General features: G+C 43.6%; 1 protein-coding gene and 1 long non-coding RNA gene across 4 annotated transcripts in view; one reads left to right on the top strand and one right to left on the bottom strand.

Annotated features, from left to right (window-relative positions):
- The window catches only part of LOC138801615 (uncharacterized), an 86792-nt gene that overhangs the window by 42675 nt on the left and 30732 nt on the right, over positions 1-13385 (bottom strand). The gene's annotated exons all lie outside the window — the stretch shown is intronic.
- Positions 1-13385, top strand: part of LOC138801607 (nuclear factor 7, brain-like) — a 32520-nt gene that overhangs the window by 4797 nt on the left and 14338 nt on the right. For both annotated transcript variants that reach the window (XM_069984609.1, XM_069984610.1), the window contains exons 2-6: positions 3517-3591; positions 6902-7062; positions 10931-11386; positions 12715-12810; positions 12887-13120. In XM_069984609.1, coding sequence (XP_069840710.1) covers positions 3517-3591; positions 6902-7062; positions 10931-11386; positions 12715-12810; positions 12887-13120 — 1022 coding nt within the window. The remainder of the gene's footprint in view (positions 1-3516; positions 3592-6901; positions 7063-10930; positions 11387-12714; positions 12811-12886; positions 13121-13385) is intronic.

The following is a 13385-nucleotide window of genomic DNA, read 5'->3' as shown; positions in this document are numbered from 1 at the left end:
GACAATCAACAGACCTCGGCCCGATGCTCCAAAGAAGATTTCGCCTGGTGGGGTGGCAATGATGCTGAGAACAGTCAGAAATCGTCCTGCAACCACTCGGCAGGAGTTAGCAAATGACCTGAAGGCAGCTGGGACCACAGTTTGCAAGGAAACAATTGGCAACACTTTGCGCAACAATGGATTCTCATTCTGCAGTGCCCGAAAGGTACCCCTGCTGAAGAGAGCACATGTGGAGGCGCGCCTCAAGTATGCCAATGATCATTTGAAAGATGAACCAAGTTATTGGGAGAAGGTTTTGTGGTCAGATGAGACCAAAATTGAACTTTTTGGCCTCAACTCCACCCGCCATGTGTGGAGGAAGAAAAATGCTGCCTATGACCCCAAGAACACTGTGCCCACCGTCAAGCATGGAGGTGGAAGCATAATGTTTTGGGGGTGTTTCTCTGCCAAGGGTACAGGGCTACTTCACCGCATCACTGGGAAGATGGATGGAGCCATGTACCGCACAATCCTGAGGGACAACCTCCTCCCCTCTGCCAGGGTTCTGAAAATGGGCCGTGGTTGGGTCTTCCAACATGATAACGTCCCTAAACATACAGCAAAGGCAACAAAGGATTGGCTCAAGAAAAATCACATTAAGGTCATGGAGTGGCCCAGCCAGTCGCCAGACCTCAATCCGATCGAAAATCTGCAGGGAGCTGAAGGTCAGAGTTGCCAAGCGACAGCCCACCAACCTTCATGATTTAGAGAGAATCTGCAAAGAAGAGTGGGCCAAAATTCCCCCTGGTGTGTGCGCTAAACTTGTGGTTAACTACAACAAACGTCTCACCGCTGTGCTTGCAAACAAAGGCTTTGCCACTAAGTATTGAGTGTGTTTGGCGAGAGGGATCAAATACTTATTTTCCTCAATGAAATACAAATTAATTAAAATATATTCTTTAAAATTATATTCTGGATTTTTTTCTTGATATTCTGTCTCTCCATGTTAGAATATACAGTGGTACTTTGGTTTGAGAGTAACTTGGTTTAAGAGCTCACAGTTTTCCAAAATTGTGACTTGGTTTAAGAGCTCCCTGTACTGGGTGGGAGCGTGAGTTAGGGAGGGGCATGGTCTGTATAGCGGGGTCTATAGCGCTGTACTCTGACCCAGGAAGTCTCCCTCACCTTCCAAATCATAGCAGATCCACTTCAGGCTGGGGCTTACATCAGGGGACAGGACTGTGGGGGTAATTTCTTCATAGCTGTAACCCCTGTCTCCTCGGACAGAGAGTGCTGCTATACTATGCCCACATATTCCCATGCTGAACAAACACCCCTTCCCCATTGCTGTCATGTGACCTCTGACAGCTTTCCTGCTTCTCTATTCTAGCCCGTTGTACTACGCTCCTGCATTATGGGGATCTGCAGTTCCATCCTGTATCTACAAACTGCTGCATTGTTATCAGGGTTATGCAGTTACTATACATTATACATCACATGCTGATTGTTATACTGTACAGTAACTTATAATATCACATATCCAGCTGCTGCTGTGTTATCAGGGTTATACAGTTACTATACATTATATACCACATGCTGCTATACTGTACAGTAACTTAGCAGCTGGATATGTGTTATCAGGGTTATGCAGTTACTATACATTATACACCACATGCTGCTATACTGTACAGTAACTTATATATCACATATCCAGCTGCTGTGTTATCAGGGTTATACAGTTACTATACATTATACATCACATGCTGATTGTTATACTGTACAGTAACTTATAATATCACATATCCAGCTGCTGCTGTGTTATCAGGGTTATACAGTTACTATACATTATACACCACATGCTGCTATACTGTACAGTAACTTATATATCACATATCCAGCTGCTGTGTTATCAGGGTTATACAGTTACTATACATTATACATCACATGCTGATTGCTATACTGTACAGTAACTTATATATCACATATCCAGCTGCTGCTGTGTTATCAGGGTTATACAGTTACTATACATTATACACCACATGCTGCTATACTGTACAGTAACTTATATATCACATATCCAGCTGCTGTGTTATCAGGGTTATACAGTTACTATACATTATACACCACATGCTGCTATACTGTACAGTAACTTATATATCACATATCCAGCTGCTGTGTTATCAGGGTTATACAGTTACTATACATTATACATCACATGCTGATTGTTATACTGTACAGTAACTTATAATATCACATATCCAGCTGCTGCTGTGTTATCAGGGTTATACAGTTACTATACATTATACACCACATGCTGCTATACTGTACAGTAACTTATATATCACATATCCAGCTGCTGTGTTATCAGGGTTATACAGTTACTATACATTATACATCACATGCTGATTGCTATACTGTACAGTAACTTATATATCACATATCCAGCTGCTGCTGTGTTATCAGGGTTATACAGTTACTATACATTATACACCACATGCTGCTATACTGTACAGTAACTTATATATCACATATCCAGCTGCTGTGTTATCAGGGTTATACAGTTACTATACATTATACACCACATGCTGCTATACTGTACAGTAACTTATATATCACATATCCAGCTGCTGTGTTATCAGGGTTATACAGTTACTATACATTATACACCACATGCTGATTGTTATACTGTACAGTAACTTATAATATCACATATTCTGCTGTTTCTGAATGTTTGTTTCATCTGTTTTACATGTTATTCACAATAATAAATCATTATTTTTGGGGTGTGCAACCAATTATCTGCATTGGATTACAAGTGCAGTCCCAGAACCAATTATGCTCGTAACCCAAGGCACCACTGTATCTACCATTTAAAAGTGCTGAAGGATAGTGTCTTTATTAGTGGGCAAACAAAGAAAATCAGCAAGGGATCAAATACTTCTTGGACTCACTGTATGTAGCTTTAGGGTATGTGCACACTGTGGAAGAGTGACAGAAATTCTGTTGCTGAATCCTGCGCGTCTCCGTCCGTGTCATAGACTCCATACTATGCAGGGCGAATTCCGGCGTCCGTCCGAAGAATGAACACGTTCATTCTTTGGACGGATGAAGGAATCTACCTGTGCATAGAATGGAGTCTATGACACGGACGGAGACGCGCGAGCTGCGGATTCCGCAACAGAATTTCTGTCACTCTTCCACAGTGTGCATGATCCTTCCTTGTGTGCAGGCAATGTTCCAAAAATCGTTGGTGTGTCGTTGATTGTATATTTTTAGCTGACCATGAAATCATTGTTAATCACTCGCTAATCTTTCGGTGTATGTGGACGTTGTTCGTCCGTTATTACGATCATTCACATACTAGAGTGTACAAACAACCGCAATTGTGATCATAACTAAAGACTATCATTCTGTGTGTTGTGGTGAACGATTGTAGGTAGTCCCAAAAAATACTTATTCACAATAGTTAATTGTCAAGAATGAAAAAACTTTTTTTCAAACGGGACCCTCATTCTTTATTTCCTTTTGTCTTTGCAGATGACGCTGAAGTTGTGAAAACCAGAATGAATAAGCAGGCGGGCCGGGAGGAGTTCTTTGTCCATTATGTCGGCTGTAAGTAATGAACGTTTCACCGGCGACCGTTGTTGCACCCAAACCGTTCCTGTGGGCCCGCTTCTCTCCTGAGGCACCTGAGTCCATTTGGTTTGTGGTGGTGTTTTATTTGTTTTTGTTTTTTCTATTTTGCTTTGAAGTGACGGTGCACCCCTTTCTTAAAATTGTTACTACATCCACCTACAGCAATGGTCCGAAGTTATCATGTAACCGTGCAGTGTTGTCTCATGAATGCTTTTTCGAGTAGGTTACTGATCACAATTGTCTTATTTGGATTTTTAGTCAAACTTAAATTTTCTGATAGAGCGAGTGAAATCTGCTGATCTGTGTAATCTGTGTTCTTCATTCCCTGTGGATTTATTCTGCTGGATGTCAACCAGGGTCAAAGTCAGATTCCCCAAATTACACAAGGGTTGTGCTTTACGGCTATGCTCACATAAAGAAAAATATGGTCCTCATTTAGAGGTTAACGTACGGACTTATTTTCAATGTAATAATGCGCTTCATTGAATTCAATAGGAAATTGGCCACCAGTGCACACAGTATAGAATAACCTTCCAAATAATGAACACGCGCATTATTTACCTCTTGCTTTTGCAAAATACGGCTGTTTTTTTTTCCATGTGCTCACACATTGTTTTTATTTTCATTCAGAATGATGTTGGTATATACCTTTTATTTTCCTATGTGTGAACCTAACCTCAGGGCCCTAGTACACAAATTGGTGATCTGCCAAATTGGGCTTATTTGGCAGATTAGCGCTCTGTGTAATAAAGACAACGATCGGCTGATCACGTCTTTTGGTCCAGACCTAAAATCAGTAGCCACTGACCGCACGTGGCTCCGTGTAATAGTGATGCACGGCCGACAGCTGATGAATCTGTAAATAAAATAATAGAATTTGGACATTACCTCTCCATGCTCCCTGTTGTATTTCTGGCTTCTCCCCTCTCCCCGCAACTTCAGAGCTGGTCTCTGAACTGATAGGGACCGTCACGGCCAATGATTGGCTGAGCAGCTTTTCATGTCAGAGACTTGCTCTGAAGTTCCACCAAAGGATGCGAATGGTGTGCAAAAGCGAGAAGAACTCCTGGGAGCGTGGAGAGGTAATGTATGTTATAAATCCCTTGATAATTGTGTAATAGGCTCTGGATTGCTGCTACTTTACTATGATGACGTGTAATACGACCTTGAGGCAGGTAGTCGAAGTTCTGCCTGCCCGTCCTGGTCAGAGGTCTCTGAGCTCTGCTTACACTATCTGTGACTCTGTTTTCCGGCACTTACTGTTCTGATACCTTCTTTTTTTTCCCTTTTATATTCACATGCAGCAGAATTGGTGCAGAAAGTTTGATTAATCACCTGTCCCCACACGAAAACAATATAAATGGTCCAGAAAAACTCCACTCCACAATGACCCACTGTATCAGCACGATTATGGCAGTTCATGGAATACGAGAGGAGAAAAAGCACAATCTCACCCATCCAATAGGTCCAGACGAAACTGTATAGTCCGTTTCAGATAGTCATGGCGGTCAAACAGGTTAATGTCATTTCTCCACATTAGGTATGTAACAGGCTACTCCTAGGGTAACCCCAATGAAGATCTATGTATGAGACTAACCCTTCTTGCACAGGGTGTATCGGGGCACTCGCCCTAAAAGAACTACCCCCTACCCCAAGCTATCCCTTTGTCTGACCCTAATTTACACATAAAGAAGACCATTTCCTCAGACGCTGTTTTCATATTTGGTCCCTGCCACTGTACACAAGTCCCTTCTCCTTCACTCCATGGATCAGCTTGTCTTGAGTGTCTGCATAGGTTTTTGCTACTGCAAGACCTTCTGATTTAACTCTTTCCCCTTTGACCACTGAGTGTATATTAGGGGCAGACCAAGGGGGTAGCTCAGGGTAGGGGTCACCCTGTTTAGGGATAATACCTTGATACACCCTGTGCGGGAAGGGTTGCACTCATGCATAGAGCCTTATCAGGCTTACACTCGGGCCAGTTTGTCCCATACCCCATGTGGAGGAAAGACATTAACCCTTACTGCCATGACTATCTAAAACAGACTATATGGTTTCGTATGCACTTGTTGGATGGCGGAGATTGTGTGTTTTCTCCTCTCATATTCTATGAGTTGCCATAATCATGCTGTTACCCCTGGGGGTCAATGTGGAGTTGTTATAGTGCTTAAAATGGGGCATAAAAGATTTTCACTGCTTAACACCTTTGTTCTTGGAGAGAGAAGTCTGGCTACGGCTTACTCCTCCCTGAAGAGAATTCGGAAACGTTCAGTTGTGCTGAACATTTCATGTGTATGGGGAGGATGGAAGAGATAACAATCGGCTGAACAGTTATTGAAGGTGTACGGGCACCTTTAAATTAGTCTTCAGGTGCATCAGTTTATCGGCCTGAAATTGTTGCCCTTAAAGACTTTATTTCTGCGTTTGCACCAAGTTTTAGTAAATCTGGGCCACGGTGGATTCTTTCAGTGGCAGCAAAGTGAATGTAGAATAGTAGAAACCTCGTCCACAGTTCTCTGTACGCTTTCGATACGCTGTAGATTTATGGCTAATTTTCCCCTGGCGTTCAGTGCGGAAATCTGCAGTTGTTGCCGATATTGCTTTGAGAGTGCGGATCCTCAGCAATTTTCACAGCGGCAGGTGGGAGATGCATTGACTTTTTTTTTTTTTTTTTTTTTTTTTTTTCCCCCTTACTCCAAAATCCCGAGTAACAAAGCTGCATCAGAGTCTCAAAATTTGGTGTGGATTTTCCACTGCAGAGAACTGACAGCATTTTCGTAGTTTGTCGGTATGTGACCCTGCTGCCCAGAGTCACAGACTGCCATAACAACCTTCATAAATGGCGCCAAATAACTGGTGAACGGGACCTAGTGAGGTAAGGAATGTCACCGATGATCTCCTAGATCCCAGAGGGTTTGTATATGGATGTAACGACTTTCAGGGCAGACCGCACGAGCCTTTGGTCAATGTTCTGCCCTGGACGAAGAATGGACTATACAAAATGGTCAGATGGGGCCATGTAAAATTGATCTGTTTGGAGCTAAATTTACAGGTTACACTTAATGGTGTTAATAAAACCTCCATTTGCCTGCAGTTACACTTACTGCACTCTGCCCTTCTCAGCTGGGTCACAGAATTTTTTTATTTTTTTTATTTTTTTTAAGACTTGTCAAAATTTTCAGTTTTTTATTTATTTTTTCCTTCTTGTGTTGCCTTATTGCCCTAAATGTCTGATGTCTAGAGGGCGTTCCACCTCCTCATTATGTGAGCTCGCTTGTTTCTGCAGTGAACCGTCGCCAAAACGAATGGGTGGACAAAACCCGACTTGTGGTTCCCAAAACGGTGAAAGAAGAGCCGGCAGCTAACAGTACGGACCCAGAAACAACTGAGGACGGAAAAGCTCCTCTGAAACGGAAAAACGATGATGGTGGTTCACCTGAAGCGAAGGTAATGCGGGGTTCAGTCCTCCCGGGCTACTTTGCCAGCTGTTGCCACAAATTTCTGCTCTCTGCTGGCTGAGTAGCCGCATTCTCTCTTCCCTCCACTGACCATATCCTGATCAGTTTTATTAATGGTTCATTTTTTATATATATATATTTATGTTTTTTACGTATCTGCTGCATTATGGAGGAAATGCACATTGAAACTATGATGTTGTCTCTTTGGGGCAGCTTTGGATTGGTTAAAGGGGTAGTGCGGTGTAAAGCATTATTTCACTAAATAACACACATTACAAAGTTATACAACTTTGTAATGTGTGTTATTTAAGTGAATGCCCCCCCCCCACGCTAGACCCGGAAGTGTGATGCAGTATACTTACGGTATCACTGTCGACCCCGGCTGCCATCTTGGGATGATCACGTCATCTTCAGGAGGCCGGCTGGACCGCTCCAGCCCTCCCTCATGCCGGCCCCCCTCCAGAGTGTCATCAGCTGCGATTGGCTGAGTATAACTATGCCGGAGGGGGGCCGGCATGAGGGAGGGCTGGAGCGGTCTGACCAGCCTCCTGAAGATTATGTCGTCGTCCCAAGATGGCGGCCGGGGTCGACAATGATACTGTAAGTATACAGCATCACTCTTCCGGGTCTAGTGGGGGGGAAACATTGGGTAAGGGGGCCATTCACTTAAATAACACATTACAAAGTTGTATAACGTGTATACGTGTATAATGTGTGTTATTTAGTGAAATAATGCTTTACACCGCACTACCCCTTTAAGGCTTAAGGGCTGTCACATTTGCTGTATGTTCAGATCCAAGGTTGGGATCCAGTATCATCCTGTAGCTAAGGAAATCCTTTAGGAATGGCTTTCCTGATCTAACATGGTGGGAGCCTGTCTGAATGTACAGTGTGTGTATAAGGGGATCCCCTGAAGTAAAGCCTATACAGGGATTCCTATTTTACCTAAATTTTTCTCTAACGCTTGGCAGAACGTCTCAGGATATTTAGACATCAGGTCTCTGGAGGGTTTTCTTGGGAGGACATTTTTTAATTTTATTTTTTGTTATTGGGATCCGCTCATTCTGATTCTCATCCTTTTTGTATGCAACTGACTATGTCACCGTGTAATACGTTAAATAAAGATGACTTCACTGTTGTATGTTTTGCTTTGATTTACCTTAATTTGTATATTACCGAATGATGGAGTAACTCTCTTACAAGCTCCCGGAGTCCTATTGCCTAGACATGCTTCTCAGGATATATGCATTGCATTTTCAAATTTGATACCAGTCGCTGGTATATATTCCCGTATGCTTCATGATTTGCTGCTTGGACCACTGAGGAGGGCTGATGGCCGCTCTAGGGTAATGTCACATGGTCACTGTGAAAATCCACAGCATTTCCACATAAGAATCTACAGTGGGAAAACCATACAAGGATGTGCAGTTGTAAAGATTGGGGCTGATTTGGTCATTTATATAAATAAAAAAAATAAATAAAAAACATTTAAAAAGTGCAGTTCTCCGATCGCATTGCTAGTACCTGAACCGTATGATCGTACCCTTGCGGCCCTATTACACAGAGCGATAATTGGCCGAATCATGACGATTGGCCGATTATTGCTCTGTGTAATGGAGACAACGATCATCAGCTGATTGTATTTTTGGATCCTGACCTTAAATCATCGGCCGCCGGGCGCGCATCACTGCATGCAATGGTGCATGTAGATGTACGGCCAATGGCTGATGACGGTGTAAAAAAAACAAACAAACAATAAACTCCATACATACCTCTCTGCTGCCCCGGGTGTACTTCTGCCCTCTGCTTGCTTCCCGGAGCCGCAGCTGTAGCTTCAGTGTGGGTCTCTGAACTCACAGTCCGCTCAGCCAGTCGCTGGCCACGCTGGCCATATATTAAAGGAAGTTGTGGCCCTTCCACACAGGGTGGTCATCAGCTGAACGACCATTCACAGGGACACATGTCAGTGATTGACCCCTGGGAATGGCCCAGCCATCAGCCAACAATGACCAAATGCTTGTTCGTCAGATAATCGTATCTATAATCTATTTGCTTACCGCCCATCTCCTCGTGTGCTGCCACAACAATGGCAGTGAACAGGCACACAGACAATATTAATTGGCCAATGTAAATGTGGCTTTTGAATACAGTCTCTACTCCTATTGGGCAGCTATCTTCCCGTGTAAAAGGACCCTGGACCGGCTAGTCTGGCATGGAGGTAGGTAAGCTGATAAGTGTCTGATCTTCAGCGTCTCCTCCTTAAGGCCATATTAGATGGCCCGACTCTTGCTGTAAGTGTGTAGAATAATAAAGACTATGCTTACCTTTCCACACTCGCCCTATGTCCTCCTGCTGTGTCTTCTCTACCTCTGCTCACTGCAGCTGTCGCTGACACTTCTGATCCCATCTCTGCAGTGACTGGACAGCCTCTGGTCAGTGATTGGCTGAGCGGGCTGTACCTGCAGCGATGATTTCAGTAGTGGCTTCGGTCAGCTCGGGATGCAGGGACAAGACAGGAGGACACAAGGTAGTGGGAGAGGTAAGCATAATCTTTATTATTTTCTATACACATAGTACCCCATTAATCAGTCGTCGCCCACACATCAGCTGCTTTATGGAGCGATGCACGGCCGATAATTTATAAACCATGATCAGCCGAGGAGTAGACGATCACTGCACAGAGCGATATATGCCTGAATTGGCCTAATTCAGAAGTTAATCGCTCCATATAATAGGGCCCTAAGGGTTCCTTCACACAGACCGATTATTGGTAATGAGACCAAGAACGCGGAATTACCCGATAATCCTGTAAAAGAGCCAGCGATCAGCCAATAAAGAAACAAATTCTCGCTCCTCAGCTGATGGGTTCCCCAAGAACGATGCATAAACAATCTATCAAGTCATTGAGCCTCGTGAAGGCTCTGCAGCTGAGCGCTGATCTCGCTGATCACCACTCCTTTGCTGCGTGTCATCGGCTCATGTAAAAGGACCTTTACTGTCTGCAGCAGTGTCTTGGAGTGTCCATTGACTGATTCAGACTTATTGCAGATTTTCATAATTTCATTTTTTTTCCATTGTCGGCCTATTCTCAGGATAGGCCATAAATATCTGAACGGTAGAGACCTGGCACCCCCGCACAACCAGTGCGCCCGCATACACTAAACAGAGCCAGAAGCAGACGGCTCCGACCAGGGTGAAGTGGCCATGCTGGGCTACTGCCGCTCATCTTCCATTGAGGTCGACCTATTTCATGGTGTATGAATGGGAAAAGTGACATTTGTATATTGTACTTCAGCGAAGAGCAACGTTCCGTTATTCTTTTGTCCATGTTGAATTGCTCTTTCAATGGTGTGCAAGACGTCGCCCAGTAATTCATATTCTACCTATATATCTTGATGATTTGTGACCTGGAACAATAACAGATGGGCAGCAGCTCTATGTGCTGTGCATGCTGGGAGGTGTAGTTTCTACATACACAACCAATTTACTTTAGGAAATGTCCTTCATACTGCAGCTAGTTGCACCCTGCAGGGGTAATATAAGGCTACATGTATTATATGCCTGTATAGCTTCCCGTGATCACATGCTGCACTGAACGTCTTTCTTCTGCTCTTACCCGTTTACTGAATCTGTTATCCGTCGGTCTTATATGTTAGGCTGTATGATGTAAGATGAAGGAAAAGAAGCGGAGCTCTGCGGTTACAACCATGTTGTTTGTACACATGTTCTCACTTTTATATTTCACTTGTTTCAGCATTTTCAGACTTTTATTCCCTTTCTGTAATAATTTTATAAGCTTTCTGATCTGTAATACTGCAGTTGTGAACTTCATATATTTCTCATTATTATTTCTTTAGAAAATTAAGGTTGATGTTGAAAATTCTCCAACAACCAAGTCGGCGGTGTCGTCCGGGGATTTTGCAGAAGAGTTGACTTGCCTTCTGTGCAGCGAGCTCTTCAAGGATCCCGTCATGGTGGAGTGCGGCCATAACTTCTGCCGTAACTGCATCGACAAGGCGTGGAATGGCCAGGAATCCTTCACCTGCCCTGACTGTAAGGAAGTCATCACTGACAAGAGGTACACCACCAACCGGGCCCTGGCTAACCTGGTGAAGAAGACTGTCGGTACCACCGCCGCTCCGGCTAAACCTACTGAGAGGCCTAAACCTGCCGAGAACTGTCCTGAGCACGATGAGAGACTGAAGCTATACTGTAAGGATGATGGGACCTTGAGCTGTGTCATTTGCCGGGACTCTCTGAAACACGCGAGTCACAACTTCCTGCCCATTCTGGATGCAGTGGGAGTCTACAGGGTAAGCCGTGAGGAATCTTATTCTAAACTCATAGCCACAGGTTTTGATGTTGTCCTACTATATAGGTTGCCCTGTTATTTTTCACTTTATACCGATACAAGATATACCAATCACGTAGTGTTAAATCTGTCAGCAGCAGTTCTGTCATCCTGTAGTATAAGAAGATTTACACCACCCTCTGATCCTCCAGTATTCCTATAAAAGCATCTACGCAAAGAGTTGGCAGATGCTCTTTGTTCATAGTTGTCAGAACTTTCTGGTCCACATTATATTATAAATGGCCTTTTACGTGGGCTGATCATTTGAATGTAAGCCTTAATCTTTTGGTGTAAATGTGGCGATCAAACGATGAACGGAAATTTGATCGTATGTCGTTGATTGCATGTTTTGAGCTGACCTCAAAATTGTGTTTTTTTTGTTTTTTTTTCTTAAATCTTTTTTTCTTTTTTATGAAGGTTTTTCGAAAACAAAACTTTACCCTCACAAACAAATAAGCCCCCCACCCTACCCACAGTTTTCCATGTACAGTAGTACAAAGAATAATGTAACAAAATCATAGTGCAGGAAGACAACCACTTTTCTTAGCGATGTATCTTTCTCTAAGCTCCTATTGTTTCAAAGATAAAATAATTGCTTATTCGCTTAACGATCGTTTAAGCACTTTATCTGTATGTGTAAAAGGACCCATAGTCCCATGCAGAGCTGTAATCACACTTCAGGAAAGCAACCTGGTTGTGCTCCACTTTCCCTGTTCACAAATTAAAGGGGAAGTCCAGTGAAAAATTTTATTAAAGTATTGTATTTCCCCCAAAAAATTATACAAATCACCAACATACACTTATTACGGGAAATGCACATAAAGTGCTTTTTTCGTTCCTGGATAACATGGTGATGTCACTTCCTGGATAACATGGTGATGTCCGAACGCAACTCCCAGAGCTGTGCGGGCTGTGCCTGCTGGAGAGGATGATGGCAGAGGGATGCTCAGTGTCCCCCTGCCATCATCCTCTCCAGCAGCCGGGTTGGGTCGTGACATCACCATGTTATCCAGGAAGTGACATCACCATGTTATCCAGGAAGTGAAGCCTTGATGCAGTTGTAAGTGCAAGGAAAAAAGCACTTTATGTGCATTTCCCGTAATAAATGTATATTGGGGATTTGTAGAACGTTTTGGGGACAATACAATACTTAAATAAAAATTTCCATCGGACTTCTCCTTTAAAAGTAGGTTTGTGTAAACTCTGCTGTTCTGTGTTCAATGAATTCAGCTCTACTCCCAGGTTTGGGACCTGTAGTGAAAACCCTTACAAGTATTGTTGTCTCTGCAGACAGAGCTGTCGGCCATTGTGGCTCCATTAGAAGAAGCCCTGAAGGTGACAGAACAGCTGACCAGCCAACAGAGCGAGAAGGTTGAGCAGCACAAGGTGAGACTGTCACTGTTCTTTGGCCTTCATGTGTAGTAGACAGTGTTTTTTATTTATTTTTTTTCTTTTTCCTCAGAACAATGTGTCCGAGTTCAGGGAGCACATTGTGTCAGAGTTTGATAAACTGCGATCGTTCTTGAAGGAACGAGAAGAGAAACTTCTGGATCAGCTTCAGGAACAGGGAGAAAGCCTCCTGAAAGAGATGGAGGCCAACATGGTGAAGATGCAAGAGAACCAGGACAACATTAAAGAGACAATCACTATGGCCAACGAGAGGATGAACGATACGGACTCCATCTCTTTCCTCACTGTAAGTGCCGATGCCTACAGTCCTGTGAAGTCTTGTGTAGGGTCTATGCAGCTGCTCCATTCATTGTGCTGTATTCAACCATTGCTGTACTCTGATGGGATCTTCAGGAGTCCCGTTCTTGAGATTGCAGGGAAGTCCCAGCGTTTGGACTCAACTACACCCTGCAAGATAGGGGGTAACTTGTGGACCATCTGTCATCTTGAGTGTGTTCAATTGTATTCCTGAATGAACACAGCAGACCATGCCTGCGCAGCCACCGCCCATT

The sequence above is a fragment of the Dendropsophus ebraccatus genome, chromosome 9, assembly GCF_027789765.1.
Source record: "Dendropsophus ebraccatus isolate aDenEbr1 chromosome 9, aDenEbr1.pat, whole genome shotgun sequence".
Classification (NCBI taxonomy): Eukaryota; Metazoa; Chordata; class Amphibia; order Anura; family Hylidae; genus Dendropsophus; species Dendropsophus ebraccatus.
Note: the sequence above shows the minus strand (reverse complement) of the source record. Positions and strands in the feature narration are given on the sequence as shown.